Genomic DNA, 17495 nt, shown 5'->3' with positions numbered 1-17495 from the left:
GTCTCCATTGTATATATGCTCTAAGATGGTTGTTGGGAGAGCGGATTCCCTTCAATGGGCCATCAGTGGGTCTTGCTACTCCACTTTTGTACCTGAAAGGCTAGTTGTGGGTGTTCCCAGCCTCACAACATATTTCAGTAACACACAACAAAATTTCATAACTTCACATACAAAGACAGTACATACAACCCAACAGGAGGATATTAGTGTTCAACAGATCAAGACTTTTAAAATGATACCTCACAAGGCATACTTTGTATGAAACATATCAATTATATGACAGTGGTGAATATGCAGGCTCCAGAGTGCCACTTTCAGGTACAGAGTGCCACACAAGGGTTCTGTGGGCCCCCCCAACAACAGTCCCTGATATATTACAATTACGGCCACACAGAGCCTCTGCCACGGTGAGCATGGGGAAAACGAAGGGGCACAGAGCCCAGGCACAGATTAGAGGGAGCTGCAGGGAGTCCTTGAAATAAAAAGGGGAAGGAGGGAGGCACACAGAGTTTGTGAGGTAGAACGGAGGAATGGACACACCAGCGGCTCCATACATTGTGGTCAGCCTAGAGAAAGCAACAGAGTATGTGACCCTCTAGTTAAAAACTGCTAGCATTTTAAATCAGAAGAACTTTTCCCTTTTTCAGCTATGTTGTTTCCTAGTAAAACCATAGCAATGTATCTTCACCTTTAAGATATTACAAAATGCTTTAGCACATCCACGAGAACACTAGCTAACTAAAAAGTTTAGTTTTCAGAAACTGTTTTTGGCTTTCCCAGATATGAATTTGTTTATTCAGTTTGTCAAATTAAGATTTCTCCCCTACACCAAAGATTCGTTTAGAGATGTTTAAAAAATAATACCACCTTAATAACTATTGAAAGCGTTATTTAACAATGATAAACCAAGGACTAAAAGGGCACATTTTCACTCTGCAAGACACATATGCCCCAACATTAACTAAACATCTCATTTAGTGATATAGCAATTACTGACAGGAACCAAAAGTGATACCTTATACAAAAAAAATAAAAAATAAAAATAAAACCCACTTTCCTATAAGCCTGCATGTGCTACCATCTTGATCTTGGTCCCTGTACACAGTGCATGTCTCCACAGTTCATCTAACAGGTTGCCCAATACTGAGAATGACACAGGCAGAGCTGGACTATATACTAGACTAACTGCAAGAAGGCAAAACACATATAGGTGTGCAAGGAAACAATTTGTAAAAGTAAATTTAATTTATTTCTGAAAATTGTTTTTAGTGTCATACAGTGTAAAGTGTTATAAAAATATTTACCTTGGTATTGGTCCAGAAAAAGGACAGGATAAGTTAGTTTCCTGCTTCAAAAAACCAGAAGCACTTGCTGCATAATTCTGGGGGGTCCAATTTATAATGCTAAATTGACCTTGCAACTCAGCACTGCAGAAAACTGTGCCTAGCCTGCAGCAAAGCTCTGAAATCCATCCATCAAATATTAACTCTTATCTAGAAAACCAATGCCAAAACAAGCTTTTTAATACCCTGCCACCCCTAGTTTTTGATAGATTGGCCCAGTGACCCAACAGGACTTTCTTGCCATACTGTATGAGATAGGGAGATGCTTTTTCGAGGAAATGGTGACAACATGCTGATTGTTCACATGGTATTCCTTAACCAAAAGATCAGAGTCCAGTTCACAGTACTTATTTTTAAAGTCCTACATGGGCAGAGGGCCAGCTACTAAGTCCCTCTCCCTCCCTCCCCAACCCCTTCACATTACATTCGGCAATGACACTAAAGCTAATGAAACTCAGATTCAAATTCATGGGTGGGTAGAGCGGAGGGCTGTCAGGAGTAGCAGCCGTGTTAATCTGTATCCGAAAAAGAACAGGAGTACTTGTGGAGGGCTGATAGTTGCCGAGTCTGCTCTCCACTAGAAAGGAGTTCAGTAACAGTCTTGCCCCACTTAGGACAGATTATAAATTCTGTTCACGCTGGATTTTGCTAAATAATCATGTGTCACTGACAATGGTTGCTTGGAAGTCATCCACTGGGACTGGAACACTAAGTAAGCAGCTTAAACCAGAGGTGGCTTCTTCCTCAGAGGCTGAATTATGCATCTGTTTTTATAAGGTGTCCATACGGTAAAGGACGTTATATATGTATGCAACAGCTCTTACAGGATTTTTTATTATTAGAGATAGTCATATAACGAGAAGTAAAACTTACATCATATTAAAAAAAAAAGTAGAGGTTTCCAATTGTATCTAGAATACACTGAAGGAAACTAACCGTAGCATTAACTTTGTCCAAACTACCAGCTTTAAACTATGTTAAGGAGTATCAGGCCTACTCTAGCCTTTTCTGAGAGTTTGCAGTGGAATCCCTAGGCAGTCGGCAGCGTTTTAAACAATGCAGCAGTTAAACACTGGCAAACTGATCTATTATACTGGCACTCCTCCTATTGCTACCACCAGTGGAGCTACACTAGTGGAAATCTAAGAAAAAACATCTAGTATAGATTGATTTTAAGAACATGCAGCACAATTTACATCCATACCACGAAGATTCTGAACAGTATTTTAAATTTATTACAGAGCAGTATTTGAGACCTGCTGGTGGTTAACCTCAAACATGGTTCCAACTTGGAAGGTTCACTTACACCTAGGATGTCCAGACAGCAAGTATGAAAAATTGGGACAGATTGTGAGGGGTAATAGGCACCTATATAAGAAAAAGCCCCGAATATTGGGACTGTCCCTATAAAATCGGGACATCTGGACGCCCTACTTACACCCCCTCCTCTCCCCAAAAGAGCCATGGTAAATTCATTGACATAGTTCCTAGAAGGGTAACGTACATGGGTTAAACCAGTTTTGAAAGCAGTTTCACTAAGGTCTGGTCTACATTATAAAATTAGGTAGGTTTAACTACATCCATCAGGGATGAGAAAAATCCATACCCGAGTGGAGTAATTAAACCGACTTAAGTCCCCATGTAGATAGCACTTGGTTCACCGAAGAATTCTCCCATCGACCTGACTACCGCCTCTCGGGGAAGTGGATTACCTCTGCTGACAAAAGAACCCCTTCTGTTGGTGTAGATGTCTATACTGAAGCACTCCAGCAGCACTTTAAGGGTAGACCAGCCCTAACCCCTGACTGACTTGGTTAAACTGATCTAATTTTCTAGTGGAGACCAGGCCTAAACATAGTTTAACCGTTAAAAATACTTTTTTTTTTCCACTACCCTAGAATGAGACCCTTCCCTCCAGATCCTAAGCAATACATTTATCAAACAACTTCTACAGTGAGACTGAACAAAGCTTTAGAGAAAATAATATGGTAAGTATATTATAAATTACAAACATATTAGCAAGAATAGTAAAATTTAAGGGCACTGTTAACTAACTTACACTCCAAATTTGGATTTGGGAGGGAAAATACACAAAGGTTGGAATATTCAAAGCCAATTAGGGGATTTAGTCATAACTCCGATTCATTTCAGTGGAAGGTGAGCAGCTAAGGAGCTGGGTTTGGAAGTTTTACCTGGAGGATCTGACACCCAATATTAGCATTGATTGTTCCCTTTACAGCACTGTGAAGTCACAACTAGAAACGAAACAAACGTGACGCCAACCAGCACAGCTTCACTGTCCAAAGTTGAATGGGGGTGGGGGGCGGGGGAGCGCTCCTTGAGAAACGCTAGACATGGAACATACTAACAGCTTCTTAAAACAACTGAAAGAAACAGGGACAAGGGATTTTCAACAACATTCACTTTACAATTTTCTCAACACAGCCCGCCCCACTCTTCTTTGGGATCCCCCAAAACACCACCTTTATAGCTGGCAAGAGGATTTTTTTTAAGAGCAAGGCGAGTCAGGCAGCAGCATCTCCCCTTTGCTGCCACACCACCAGGCGAGTCGCTCTCAAACGCGAGGTTTTTTCCTCAGTACGCCCCAAGTGACACGCTGCCGCTGAGCGCTTGGCAACTGCCCGTGCGCAGCCAGCGGGCCCCGCGGTACCACTGACCCTCTCGGGCCTCAGGCCCCCACAAACCTGCTGCGGGCGCCGCCAACGCCCGCCAGCGCTGAGCGTCCGCCGGCGCCGGTTTCACTTTCCAGCTCGCTTCCACTCTCCAGTTCCCGGCAGCCCCCCCCCCCCCGCTTAAAGAGGTCACCACCCCCGCACCCGGGATACCCTGCCAGGCCCGGCCCGGCCAGCCCAGCCCCTCCACCGGGCACCCCGGTCTCATGCCACCACCGGGACCACAGGGCAGCCTCCCAGCCCTCCCTGCAGCTCGGGGGAGCCCCGAGGGCAACCCAACCCCCTCCACTGGGTACCCCGGCCTCATGCCACCACCGGGACCCTCCGCCAGCCTCCCCCCGGGGGCAGCTCCCCTCCAGTCCCGACCCCGTGCCGCTCTGCGGCCCCTGCCCAGCCCGACAGGCAGCGGCCGCAGGTCCCGCCGGTGCCGTGCGCGGCGCCCCCCGTGCCCCGCTAGCCCCCGGCCGGGCGCCGTCGGGAGCCCGGTGCCCTGCGCGCCATGCGCCGGCCGAGCCCACGCACGCAGAGGTGACCCCGGCCAGGCCCGCCGCCCCCCTACCTTGTAGGAGTCGGTGGCGAGCAGGATGTTGAACTCTGCGCCTGCCGCTGCACGTTCCATCTTGCCGAGCACGAGCCGCCGCCGCGAGCAGGGACAATCACAAACGGGCTGTGCCGCCGCCGCCGCCGCCGCCTCCCCTCGCTGCCAAGAGCCTCCCTGAGGGGTGGAGCTACTGCTCCACCTCCCCCCCCCCCCCCCATTAGATTTCGACCTGCGACTGGAGGAGGTGGGGCTATGAGGTCACGCAGAGGAGGGCGGGGCCTGCGCCTCCACGCATTCTCGAAGTGAGCGGGGCGGAGTCAGCACTTCACGTTCTCTGTCGTAGGACTCGATCGGCCAGCGGCAGGAAGGAGGCGGAGCCGAGGCGGTGACGCCACAAGGGTAGCCGCTCTACTCTCTCTTGCTATTGGCTGGAGTCGGTCCCCTGAGCTGGGCGGCCGGAGAGGGAAAGATGCTCAGTCAGGAGAGCCGGTGACCGAGCGGGGAGGGGGGAGAGAGAGAGAGAGAGAGAGAGAGAGAGGAAGGAGTGTTTGCGCATGCGCGCTGGCGCAGAGCTTGCTGCTTTCGATTCTCCAGAGCTGCGGTGGGCGCGGGGAAGTGGCTCAGGCCTCGCCCTGGCCGGTTTCTGCTTAGCCCGCCCCGCCCTTGGCTGCGGAAGCCCCGTGCGCTGGGCTGCTCCGGGGTTCCCGCCCACGGCGGGAGGCCGGGCCCCGAGGACAGCTGTTTCGCAGCGGAGGAGTGTCCGGAGCAGGGATGGGTCCGGATCGTTTGTGGGGCCAGCGCGGCTGAGAGCCCCGCTCTGTAGAGCAGCAGCTCCCCTCAGCGCTGCTGGGAGCCCCGCTGTAGCTGCCGGGCTGGCTGGGGCTTGCCGAAGGGGAGCAGGGCGCGCAGGCCGGCCCGGAGTCCCGTCTGAACCCCGCATGAAGAGGGCTCAGGGCTGCCGCAGGAGTTACTGGTCCTCTACGACGGCCTGCAGGAGAAAGTTGTTTGGAGACACTTCGGCTCATCCCTGGAGTCCAGTCCCTCGTCAAGAATGCCACGGCTCCTGCACCGCCGCGGGACAGAGCCTACGTGCCTCGGCCCGCCCCCCAGCTACGCCTGGGACACTGCTCCTACTCCGGAGCGGTCCCTGCAGGGTGGTCTCTCTTCCCCAGGGGAGGCATCTGCTGCCACATCTCTCCTGAGCGGTGGGGCTGAGTTCTGCACACACAAGCCTACCACGACCAACTCCTCTGTGCCCCCCTCGCTGGTTTACCTCCTGTGTAGCAAATGCTCTGTAGAGCTCCTTCGTCATGGCAGCCAGGCCAAATTTGAGTGATTGGCCTGCCTGGCGTGTGGGGTTCAGAGTTAGCCCAGCTGCCCCTTCTCCAGGAGATAAATCAGGAGCTTTTTGGCTGTAAACAGGAGCCTCTTTGACAGAGTGGGAGATGGTCAGTACAAACACCACAGCCAGCACACACACACTAACCCCAAGCTTCACTCTGAAGTCTAGAAAGTCTGAGTCAGTGTGAAGCAATAGGAACACCTACAAGCATGGGTGAGAGGTCGTTTTGTATTGAATATCACCAGATTCTATCTTCACTGGGATTCACTGTCTACTGTTTAGTTTTTAATTTTTTTTCCACACACACAACTGTACAAATTACGTCTGTTACTCCTGTGGGAATTCTGTGCCACTATGTAATGCAGAATTTTGCAGAAATTAATGTTGTGGGTTCAGAATTTACTTTCCTCCACAGAAATGGGCTGCAGTGGTGCTAGCTACCACTAGGGGCCACTGGACCCAGCAGAGCCCAGTTTGCACATAAGACACTGCTGGGGGGAGTGGGAGGGAGCTAGAGTAGGGGTGGGCAAACTTTTTGGCCCGTGGGCCACATCATGGTGTGATACTGTATGGAGGGCCGGGTAGGGAAGATTGTGCCTCCCAAACAGCCTGGCCCCCACCCCCTATCTGCCCCCACCCACTTCCCGCTCCCTGACTGCCCCCCTCAGAATCCCCAACCCATCTAACCTCCCCTGTCCCCTGACTGCCTCCCCACCCCTATCCACCCCCCTGACAGGCCCCCTGGGACCCCACCCCCATCTAACCCACCCTGTTCCCCGACCACCCCCAGAACCTCTGCCCCATCCAACCACTCCCTGTCCCCTGCCTGCCCCTGGAACCCCCTACCCTACTGCTGCCCCCTTACCATGCCACTCAGAGCAGCAGGAGCTTGCAGCCCTGCTGCCCATGTGGCAAAATCACTGCAGGGAAGAGGGAACAGCAGGGGAGGGGCCGGGGACTAGCCTCCCCGGCTAGGAGCTCAGGGGCCAGGCAGGACATTCCCGCGGCCCAGATGTGACCCGTGGGCCGTAGATTGCCCAGCTCTGAGCTAGAGGGTACCTGGCAGCTGCACTTCCCAACATGCCCTGAGGGAAGGAGAAGGTGCGGTGCAGGAAACTCTGCAAGCCTGGGACCAAGCATCAGGCTGTTTCTCTCTCTGGGGGAGGAGGGGGCGGGTGGCTGGGCAAGGGGGAGGGAGGCTCTGTGACTGGGCTGAGGGGGGGGTGCAGGTGTCTGGCCCCCAGCTGGGACCTGGGGGTGGGGAAAGGGGGCAGAGAAACAGGAACTGGGTTGTCATAGGGGTTTCTTTAACTCTCTACTCCTGGAGGAATTTTTGTGTGTGTCTGTATTGTTATAGACATACTTGCTGACAGGTATTTTGAAATAAATTACAAAAATAATTGAAACTGTTGTGATTATGTATTGTTATTTTGACAAAATTTGCAGATTTTTTTTTTTTTTTTTTTTTGGTGCAGAATGCCCCCCGAAGTAATCTGTGTGAGAGCATGGGCTTTTAGCCACTAGCTTTTAATATGCAGGAGGCAATGGCCTCCACTTGGGAAGATTCCTCCTCTGCCTTGAACATTAAAATACTAAATGTTACTCTGTTCTATATAGGTTTTCAGTTATATAAGCTTGTCACTCTGAATCCTAGGATGGCTGTAGTCAGTGTAAAGAGGGAGAAACAGCTACAAGCATAGTAGGGAGCCTTTTTTCACTAAAATATCACTACGTTCAGTCACTGTGATTCAGACTATTATTGTCGAATTTTTGGGATCTCAGCCATTTTGACTTTACAAATTACACCCTTACAATGAAACTGTTGTATGCATATTAGTGTAGAGTATGAGGGAGATTACACAGATGGTAGAACTTGGCTGAACTGCTACATCTATACAACAACACAGGCTTTCAGGTACTAGTTATTGAATAATACACAAGAACAAAATCCTCCAGAAATACCACCAGCCAAAGCTGACAGTGCTCATCAGAGTACATGCTGGGCCAGCATGCCCAGGGACTATCCAGCAAGGCTGTAGGGGAAAATGGTGATCCTTCACCATTGCAGCTGAGTACATAAAGTAAAGTTATAGCCCCACCAATTCATGGTGTATAGGCAAATCCTCACACATGGGAGAACAAATCCTCCATTGAAACAAATGTGAACCAGTGCAAAAATATAGTGTACACCATACATAGTATGACTCTGCTCCAGTGAGTGGGGCGGGGGACAATATGCCTGGAATTAGGTGACAGGTGTAGCAATGTTTGCAGGGAGTGCTGTGTGTGGATGTGGTGCACCGTGTATACAGAACGGCTAATTTTGCTTCAGTTCACCAGTGCAAGTTTCAGGTATGCAATTCTCTGGTGTACACAATGAATCATGCTAAGCTGTTGGTCAAAATACTGTTTTGTGGAACCATATGCACCTTGAAGCAGGAGACAGATATGGCTGTGAGAAGTCCTTTTTGATCCCTGGGGTAAACTGCAACTGAGAAATCCTTGATTTCATTTACACAAACATAAGTTAGGGTAAACCATAGGATGTGCAGAAAGGAGTCCATCATTTAACTATTGACCAGCCTACCAATGAATAGTACAGGAAAAAACAGCTACTCTCTATATAAACAAGTGATAAAAAAAAACAAGCCTTTTCATAAAACAAGGACCTTGTATGAACTAGTACCTGGTATAAGTGTTCACCATCCAATATATGTATCTAAAAGAAAGTTTCACAAATGGTTACTGCTTAAGAAAATGAGCCATAGCAGCTAGAATCTTGGTTTCCACGCTTTACTAATACTATTAAGTATGTGAAAAGACTGAGTAAATTACACAAAGTAATCAACTGAGGTAATAAATACATAGATCCTTTTTCTTGTAACATCATGAATTAAATATTTAGGGCCTAATCCTATAGAACTCATGCAAGTACAGTAGTCCTGTTGAATTCCATAATCACACAATAGGCCTGATTAGCTGAGCATACAACAGCCATTCCTGGCAGTACGTTAAAGGATCTAGTGAACAAACCTGCTGTACTTTCTTGGAAGCAAGCTCTGTAGCCAGTTCATATCTGGCAGAAAAGCCTGACCTACTTGTAGCAGTCTTGCAACCTATTGTATACAAGGTATCCATGACACCTCCTATACTAGGGAATCCTTTGTCTTCTCACGAAATGGTTTCATATAACTTGATTATTCTTGGTGAGTGTCAATGTTTTGCTTCTGTTTAGAATTAATGAGTGAAAGACATTACTAAACTTAGGGCCTGATTGTCCTCTTGCTTAAATTGGTGTAAATCAGGAATAACTGCACTGAAGTCAATAAAGGTACGCTGGAGTAAGTGAGAGAAGGTATGTTACATATGGCAGTATCTAGTGATAGGACAGCATAATACAGCTTAGCATTCCATAACAGGAGGAAGCTCTTTGACAGAGTGGTAGCAGCTGGATAGGGTTAAAATAAATTGTAGAGCAGAGATTCCTACACATTTCTTTTTTTTCTAGGCAGTATATGTGCCACTTAGCAAACAGAACACCTGGCAGCAGCAGTTATGAAAACCAACCAAACTCAAGTGGCTGCTGCCATTTGAGGATCAATGAGCTGAATGTAGGATTAATTTGCCATGACCTCTGACATCCCCTCCTCCTCCCCTGTGACTGACATTGAAGTTTCCCACCCGCTTTCGTCCAGTCCATAACACTGTTGATAAAGTCACCTTTCTCGCTGCCTTGAATGCTTTCACTGGCTCGCCCTCTTCCACAACATGAAGTTCAATGATCTTGCCCTTATTTTCAAGCCAGTACTGCGTAACTCTGCCGCCTTCCTAGTGTTCCCTCTTAATTTTTCCCACCTATGTGTGGAAGAAATTTTGTTATGTGCACCAATATGGAGGTGATGTGTGGTGGGGCCAAAGGTTTTGGAGTGTGGAGGGGGCTCAGGGCTGGGGGTGCAGGTTCTGGGGTGGGGCAAGGGGTGAGGGGCTTGGGGTGCAGGAGGATACTCAGGGGCTACAGTGGGGAGAGAGGACTCCCCCCAGCTCTCTCCCCACAGCAGCACCTGGGCTGGGAGGGAGAGGCACCCCTCCCCCAGCCCAAGCAGATCCAGGCCAGAGGAGGACCGCGCATGGGGCCGGCCCAGGCCGCTCTGCAGTGGAGTTGGAACCAGAGAAGGGGCACCCGCGGCTGCAGCAGGTTGGGGGCCGGGCTAGGTGAGGACCAGGGGAGGGGCGTCCTGGCCACGGCAGGTCCCCGGGCAGGTTCCCTGAGCGCCTGCGTGGCACTAAATAGGCTGCTGCGCGGCCGTGCAGCTTACAGGGAACATAGCTTCCTACGTATTTGTCCTTGTTGTGCCTCCCCCACCCACCCACTCTGCTCCTCCAACAATGCTAGTCTCCAAATACCATTTGCCTACTTTTCCAGTGAACTTTTCTGCACCTTCTGCCACATCACCCCCAAGCATGGAATGGCTTTCCTGAGCTGGTCTGGACTGTAACCTCAAACCCGTTCTGAAGATCTACTTCTACTGTGATGCATTCAGTAACTATAACAGTATAGTTGTAGGGTAAATTAGGATCATTTTTACTTGATATATCATCATTTTAAAGTAGTATGTCCTTCAAACTTTGTATTATCAGGATGGGGCCCAATCACTGCCTGGCTTGTTTGCAGTTCTTCTTTCCCCTGTCCTGCTCCTCTATTTTCTTTTAGAATGCCAGCTCTGCGACAGGGTCTGTATCTGTTTTTGTGTTTGGAAAATGCACATTATAGTGCAGGCATTATCAGAAACAAGAGTTACTAATAGTTAAATGACTGAATGACGAAAAATCCTTTGCCTGAAACCACAGTTGCAGAAAATTTGAAAACTAGCTATTTAATTAGTGAAGACGGGGGAGCAGAAATCCTTCAGTGTCCAGTTTTTTAAAAAGTCATGACGTTTCTCTGTATAAGGCTCTGCTGATGTATTTTCAAGCTTTCAGTAGTATGATTAATGCTGATTTGTTCACACAGGATCTTTAATCCTCAGTATCTTTCCCCCTCTTAGCTCTTCAGTCGTATCTGACAACATGTCAGAGCTTGAATAATGGCTTAATTTAGTTTAGGTGAAAGAATCAAACTGTATCAGTAATGAAATATTGGAATGTTAGCATACTGTGGAGCGTTAATAGAAAATGGGACCAGGGTAAATGAAATTATGCTAAATTACAGTTTGCTGGGGAAAAGGACAAAGGCAAAGATTAAACAGTGGCAAAGATTAAATACTAGTCACTGGTGCAGCAGTAACTGGAGGGAGCATGTTTACAAGGGGGAAGAGGGGTGAATCCAGGAACACAGAACTCTACTCAGGTATAGAAATGCACTCAGATAGTCTATTATTACCTGTCATAGCCTCCATTGTGGGTATAAGTAGACTTCAGTCTACACTACAAACTGGAATCAGGATTGTAACTTGGTTAGGGGACAACTATGATGTAATCAAGTTGCATCTGTAGCACAGACAGGGCCTTAATGTCTGTCTAAAGTAGGCAGGGAACCAAGTTAAGGTTTATTTATTTATAGTCAGTTTAAACATGATTGCAGATAAACTATTTCTAACATTATTTGGCATGGTCAGGGCTGGTCAGTGATCATCTTTTAGCATTTTACTCTTGCAAGTAAGAGATTTTAAAATCTGTTCATTATAAGTATCTTTAACTCTCTCTCTCTCTCTCTTACAGTAATGAATGGATTCAAATTAGGCTAGGAACCACCTTGCTTTCCAGGGACTTCTGCTAACAAGTGATTTTCTATTTAGCAGAAGTGTCCTATCAGCATTTTGCATGTAGAATTTAACAATTTACTGTAGAAAGTGAATCCCACAAAAATATTTTCAGTCTAGTGCCTTGTGAGCTGTCCAGGGACAGTCAAACTAAGATAGACAATGAAACCATCTCTCCACTATACAGGTCACTAATCCAGATATATCAGAGCTCCAAACTTACTTTACATAGTCACAGGAATGACATTGCAGGAGCACAGGAAACTGAGTGAAATTTCAGCACAGACCATGCAGAATTTAAGTTTCATCTGGAAAGTTTCACATTGTTCTGGTTGTACGTCTGTCTACGGACAAACAGATACAACTGTCAGCCTGAAACAATCACTCAGATGTGTCCTGCCCTATTCATCTCTGTGTTGACTCTGAAGCCTATTGTTAAGTCAATATTAATGCTGATCATCAAGTGTATGCGAGTTCAATTATCCCCATCCCAGTGGGTGCTGTGGGGTCTGTTTTACTAGTGGGCCAGCACCTAAACCTCCAGTTGAGGCCTCCTGGCTGTTTCTTCCCCTCTTGAGGTCCCAAGTGAAACAACAAGACAGCTCACAGTCAGTAAACAAGGTTATAAAAAGGCCTAAAGGAAAAGAAAAAGCTGTAGGCAGCTCCCTCCAACATATAGGCCTCTCTTACTTCAGAGGACCCGGCGTTCACTGGGTCTCTAGTGCAAGTCTCAGTCTTTTCCCCCTTTTTAGCCCAGGGGATCCACACCCTCCTTCTATGATGGCAGAGACTTCTCTGGTTGTCAGCCCCCTCTTTGTGCTGGAGAAGCTCAAACAGCCTGTTCCCTTCCCAGGGTTTCCCCCTTCTGCGTGGAGTTCTCTCCTTTAATGACCTCCAGTCTTTGCATGATTTGCAGGTGTGGAGGCGCAGAGCCTCTCCAACCCAAAGCAGCCCCCTGACCCCTTCCATGCTAGTGCAGGGTTTATAGAGCCCATTATATGGTATCCTCCTAAGTATTGTCCATACTACACCCATATGTGACACCAAAGGGGGATGTGCAGATTCGCATTAGATTATGTCAGCCTCCATAATACGATTATCCCTCTATTTTGTGTGCTTTGATCAGCAGTGAAATAGTTAGTGATGCTATAATTTAAATGATCATTATTAGACCTCAGAGTCAATACCTTGTGGAAATAAATAGGAACCATACATCCCTGGTATGAGCTGTCTGCAGACCCAAGCAGATATTGTTACATTGGTATACAATATTTCAGGCAGAAGTTTACTTTTGGAACCACAAAGGGTAGAGACAATTATTCTATTTATGTAAAGAAAACTTATATTTTTGAGCATAAGATGGCAGCCACTAAGAAAAAGTGCCATTCCAAATTAACCTCTGTATACTCCATAGGACAGGGCCCACAACTGCTCAAGGTTTCCTGTACTCCCCAAATTCCAAAACTCGCCTGCCCTGCACCATCCTACAGCACCTGTTCTAGCCCCATTTCAATGCTGCAGTGGCCTTCCTTGTGGTAGGACAGCTAGATGAGTCTCTGGAGCTCATCAATTCTGCTGCAGGGTATGTAAGGACTATGGGGTGTACTTATTATTTTAGGACCTCAGTATTACCTAAATGTACATTTTGGTGAACTTGAGAACTAGGGGCCCAGATTCTCAACAGTACTTAAAGGGTGCTCTGCTCAGTATTGCAAAACCTTTCCTCAAGGCAGCCTGCTGCCAAGGCTCTCTATACAATGCATGGGAAGAATTAGGTGCTGGAGGAAGGGATCCATGGAAGTCAGCAAGTTGGGTCGGGAGAGGCCTAAGCTAGCCAGGCATGAAATGCTGAAAGGGGAAGTGGGGAGGAGAGGGGCTTTGGCTCCTAAGTGGCTGACTTGCTGTGCCTGGCTAATGGGCCATCTCCCTTGGCTTGGGATCCTCAGCCACAAACCCTCTCCTGGAGTTAAGTGACTGACCTGGCTTAGGTAGCCCAACCCTAGCAGTTGAAAACACCTCACTCTCCTGCTCATGCTCCATTCGTCTCTCAAGCTCACCCCACATTTCTCTGTGCCCTTGTTATCTTTTGTGCAGAGGCTGTGCTGTCTCCACCCCAATATCAGTGGTCTGCTTCCAGTTCTTCTGCTGTAGGGTCTGACCGGTCTCAAGAGTGCTCAGAGCATGCCTACAGGATCAGGCCCCACTGGCAAGATTGGCATCCCCCTGCCTAATTTGAGAATCCTGCTTTGGAGCCCCTGGGACTTTGGCTTGAGCTAGGGCTCTGATCTGCTCATTAGCTGAGAGGTGGCAAATAGGAACTAGGCAGCTTTGTGAATGCCAGCCTGCAGAAACATAGGCAATTCAGAGGACCTATAGGGTTAGCTGGCCGCATAGTGGTGGTTTTGAAAATGTCAGTGGTGCCTCAATGGTGGCTTTAAGTGCCTAAAGAGACAGATAAATGCCTTTGGGGATTTGGGTCTACATTCTCATCAACTAAGGTACCTCCTCAGTCAGACATCCTGCTGAACAGCATCCCAAACACTTGCATGAACTCAGCGAGAAGGAGGAGATCATCTTACATGGAAATGAACAAAATATCCCTGACATGTCATTTTAAGTCATCTTCAATGAACAAAGAGTGTTGTTTTTTTAATTGAACAGTGTGCTCTCTCGTGTAGTTCCTCTAAAAGTAATGTGTAGATGGCTGTTTAAACCATAACTCAAAAAGTTGTTTAAAAGTGATGTTATGTCAGTTGTAAAAAGAAACTGAATACACTATATAATGAAGATGAAACATCAAGGCCTAGTTCATACAATAGCCAGGGAAAGGCCAAGCCCAGTACAAGATTTTATTTCTAAAAGACTAGATACCAGATACTAATGGTATTGTTAAAATATATGCAGTTAATAATTTAGATATTTCAGTTGTTTATATTTTACCAACATATAGTGTCATGTTTGGTTGTCCACTGAGCCTTCTGCTCTATACATCATTCAGTATTACTTTCAATATCCCTGGCTATCTATTTATGTTGTGTATGTAGGATCCAAACCAGCAGGAATCAGATTTCATTACTGCTAGCCCATGGATATTCAGCAGGGCTCCAGAGCTCTAGAACCTGAGCCATCATCAGAATTCACTTTGACTGTCTACCTCCTAGGGACAGTGTCTGAAAGCCAGCCTCTGTCTTTAGATGTAAATGTATATATTCATGCCAGACTGTGGATTTGTTAATCTTCTGGACACACTACAAAACTGTCCTTTCTTCACTGGCTTTTTAGAACAGAACAGGAGGAGGGTGGAAATGGGGGGTTGGTTGGTGAATTTCGATATAATGGCTTTGCACCACATTACATCAACATATATTCCCTAATATGTGTCTTGCATACAAAGTGCGTAACCCTGTTTGGGGCATCTAGATTGTACCATAATACAATAATTAATAATAATGAGGTAGAAGATGTGATCATCTGCAGCCAATATGAGCCTTTGTTTGCCTCACCTGCACTTTGCCTCCAATCCATCTCCCATCAGCAATTAAAATTCCCAAGTTTATAAACAGCTTCACACAGCTGGCATTTTCTCTTTGAAATAAAGCAGAAATATTTGTCTCTTTCCTTGCCTCAAATGAACTCCTCCACCCCCCAAAATTAAAAATACACCAGCCTGAGGCTCAGCATAGGTAACATATAGTAGGACTCATGGTAAGTCAGAGGTACTTTCCAGTGAAAGCTAGGTTATTTGTCATTTTCTCTTCAATGAAACTCCTCCAAAGCAAACATAAATTTCACTAGCAGGCTGGGGACTGCTAGACAATCATCAGATTTCTGACGGAAACTTTGTTTTAACATCCTGGTAATATGGAAGGCATTCATTATTTTGTGATGGATCAGACCTATAACATCCACCAATGTTACCCAGGAAAAGGTTTTAAAGGAAAAATAAAACACTACATCAGCATATTGAAAAAACAGTACATGGCCCTGACTCTCAGCATTTTGCTTGTACCTGCCAATTTTCTGAGTTGCAGTCTCATAGTTTATGAAATCAGCAGAGCCCCTCAGATGAACCGCAGCCTTGAACTGTATTTACTCTGCAGCTATGGTAGCCGAAAGTGCTGGAGCATGTTATGTCCTGCAAGGTCCTGAGTCTCTCCACATACATGCTCAGCAGCCGGAGCTACTATTGACTTCAGGATGCTTAGTACCTTGCAGGATTGTACCTCATAAAGGCAAAGTCTGAACTATTTCATCTGTTTTCTCAGGAACAGTACTGAGGTGAAGTATTTAGAACAGATTGTATTCGGGTTAGCTGTTATTGGGCTGTAACATTTCTCTCCATGTAAGTTTAAAGAAATGTCTGATTTTCAATTGTGCCAGATTTAACAGTGAGCCAAGAGGTGTATCAGACAATGCTCACATTGAAGATTATGAAATTTTTTCCACTACCTTCACAGGAAGCAGGATAAGACTTTACATGGGGTTGCCAACCCTCCAGGACTGTTCCGGAGTCTCTAGGAATAAAGATTATGTCGTGATGAAACCTCCATGAATATGTCCAACCAAAACTGGCAACCTTAGCTTTATGTGTAGTGCTGCATCATGCCCATTGCCATGTAGTAACATCATAACCTGCAAAGCCAAACTCCTTTAGTCACTCAGCAAGCGGCCTTTGTAACAGTGTGACAAGAGCTACAATCCTTCACAGGGATTCAGGGTGGTACTGCAGAGTCATCTTGTTTTCAGTTGCTAGAACTCTGACTAGGGACTCAGAAACGGGTGGGTTATGTTAAACCCCCACTGGATATGAGAGGATTCATAGGCCCTCTCTAGAGGGGTGGAAAATAGAGCCCAGCAGGGAGAGGAGACTAGCAACACAGCAAACTCAGGAGGAGATTCAGGCCAAGGTTATGTTTTGTTGTTATCGACATTCATAATAAAGGTAAAGAGGATGAGTTTTGGATGCTAACGTAGGCCCTGATCCAGCAAACATTTACTCATATGCTTAAACTTAACCATGGGAGGAGTCCTGTTAACTTCAGGGGGGCTACTAACATGATTAAAGTTAAGCATACATGTAAATTATTGCAGAATGGGGACCTAGCATGTGTATGCTCTTTTGGAAAGTGGGATGGCTAGGCCAAACTTGAGCAGTACAGAGCTGCATGAATATGAGGCAGTGTAACACATCGAGCACTCACTGCCATGGTGCCTCCTGCTGGTCTTCTGGGAATTAGCTCTTTCCAGCCTCAGAGCACCCTTTGCTGGCTAGTTTCTCACCTGCCTTAGGCCCCCATGTCCCTCCTGGACCTGGTGCCCCTTTCCTCGGGGTTCTGCCCCCAGCAGTACCCCCACACTCTGGGTCTCCCCTCCCAAGGGAACCCCAAACCCTCTACACCCACCTTGCCTCAGTGGCTAGTGCCAGTCATCATCTAGCCTCCTCTCACTGGGGCAAACTGCAGTCGGTAATGGCCACTCATCATCGGCAAGGGGATTGGACCAGTCATCTCTGCCTAAACCCGGCCTGCACCTCCCAGCCCCAGTACCTGCACAGGCCTTTATCAAGGCCTCAGCCTGGGGAGTTGCCAGGCTGGAGCTCCCCCACTCTTCTTGCCTTTCCCCAACCCTACTCTGCTTCAAGTACCCTATTCCCAGGCAGCTAAGTCTTTCTCCCTCCAAGGCTGGAGAGAGACTGTGACCCAGCTTAGGCCTTCTTATACTCCCAGTCCGGTGCTGATTGGCTCTCCGGGGCCGCCCTTTCCCAGGACCGTTTTTTACCCCTTCCACACCAGAGCGGGGTGACTGCCCCGCTACAGG

At 47.2% G+C, this 17495-nt stretch overlaps 1 protein-coding gene across 1 annotated transcript in view; it reads right to left on the bottom strand.

Moving 5' to 3' along the window:
* The window catches only part of NAMPT (nicotinamide phosphoribosyltransferase), a 64586-nt gene extending 59817 nt beyond the window's left edge, over positions 1-4769 (bottom strand). The window contains exon 1 of the mRNA XM_074942477.1: positions 4596-4769. Within this exon, the coding sequence (XP_074798578.1) occupies positions 4596-4655 (60 nt within the window). The 5' untranslated portion in view covers positions 4656-4769. The remainder of the gene's footprint in view (positions 1-4595) is intronic.
* Between the last annotated feature and the right edge of the window lie 12726 nt (positions 4770-17495).

This window comes from Natator depressus, chromosome 1 (genome assembly GCF_965152275.1).
Source record: "Natator depressus isolate rNatDep1 chromosome 1, rNatDep2.hap1, whole genome shotgun sequence".
Taxonomy (NCBI): Eukaryota; Metazoa; Chordata; order Testudines; family Cheloniidae; genus Natator; species Natator depressus.
This window is presented reverse-complemented; position numbering and strand designations above follow the sequence as displayed.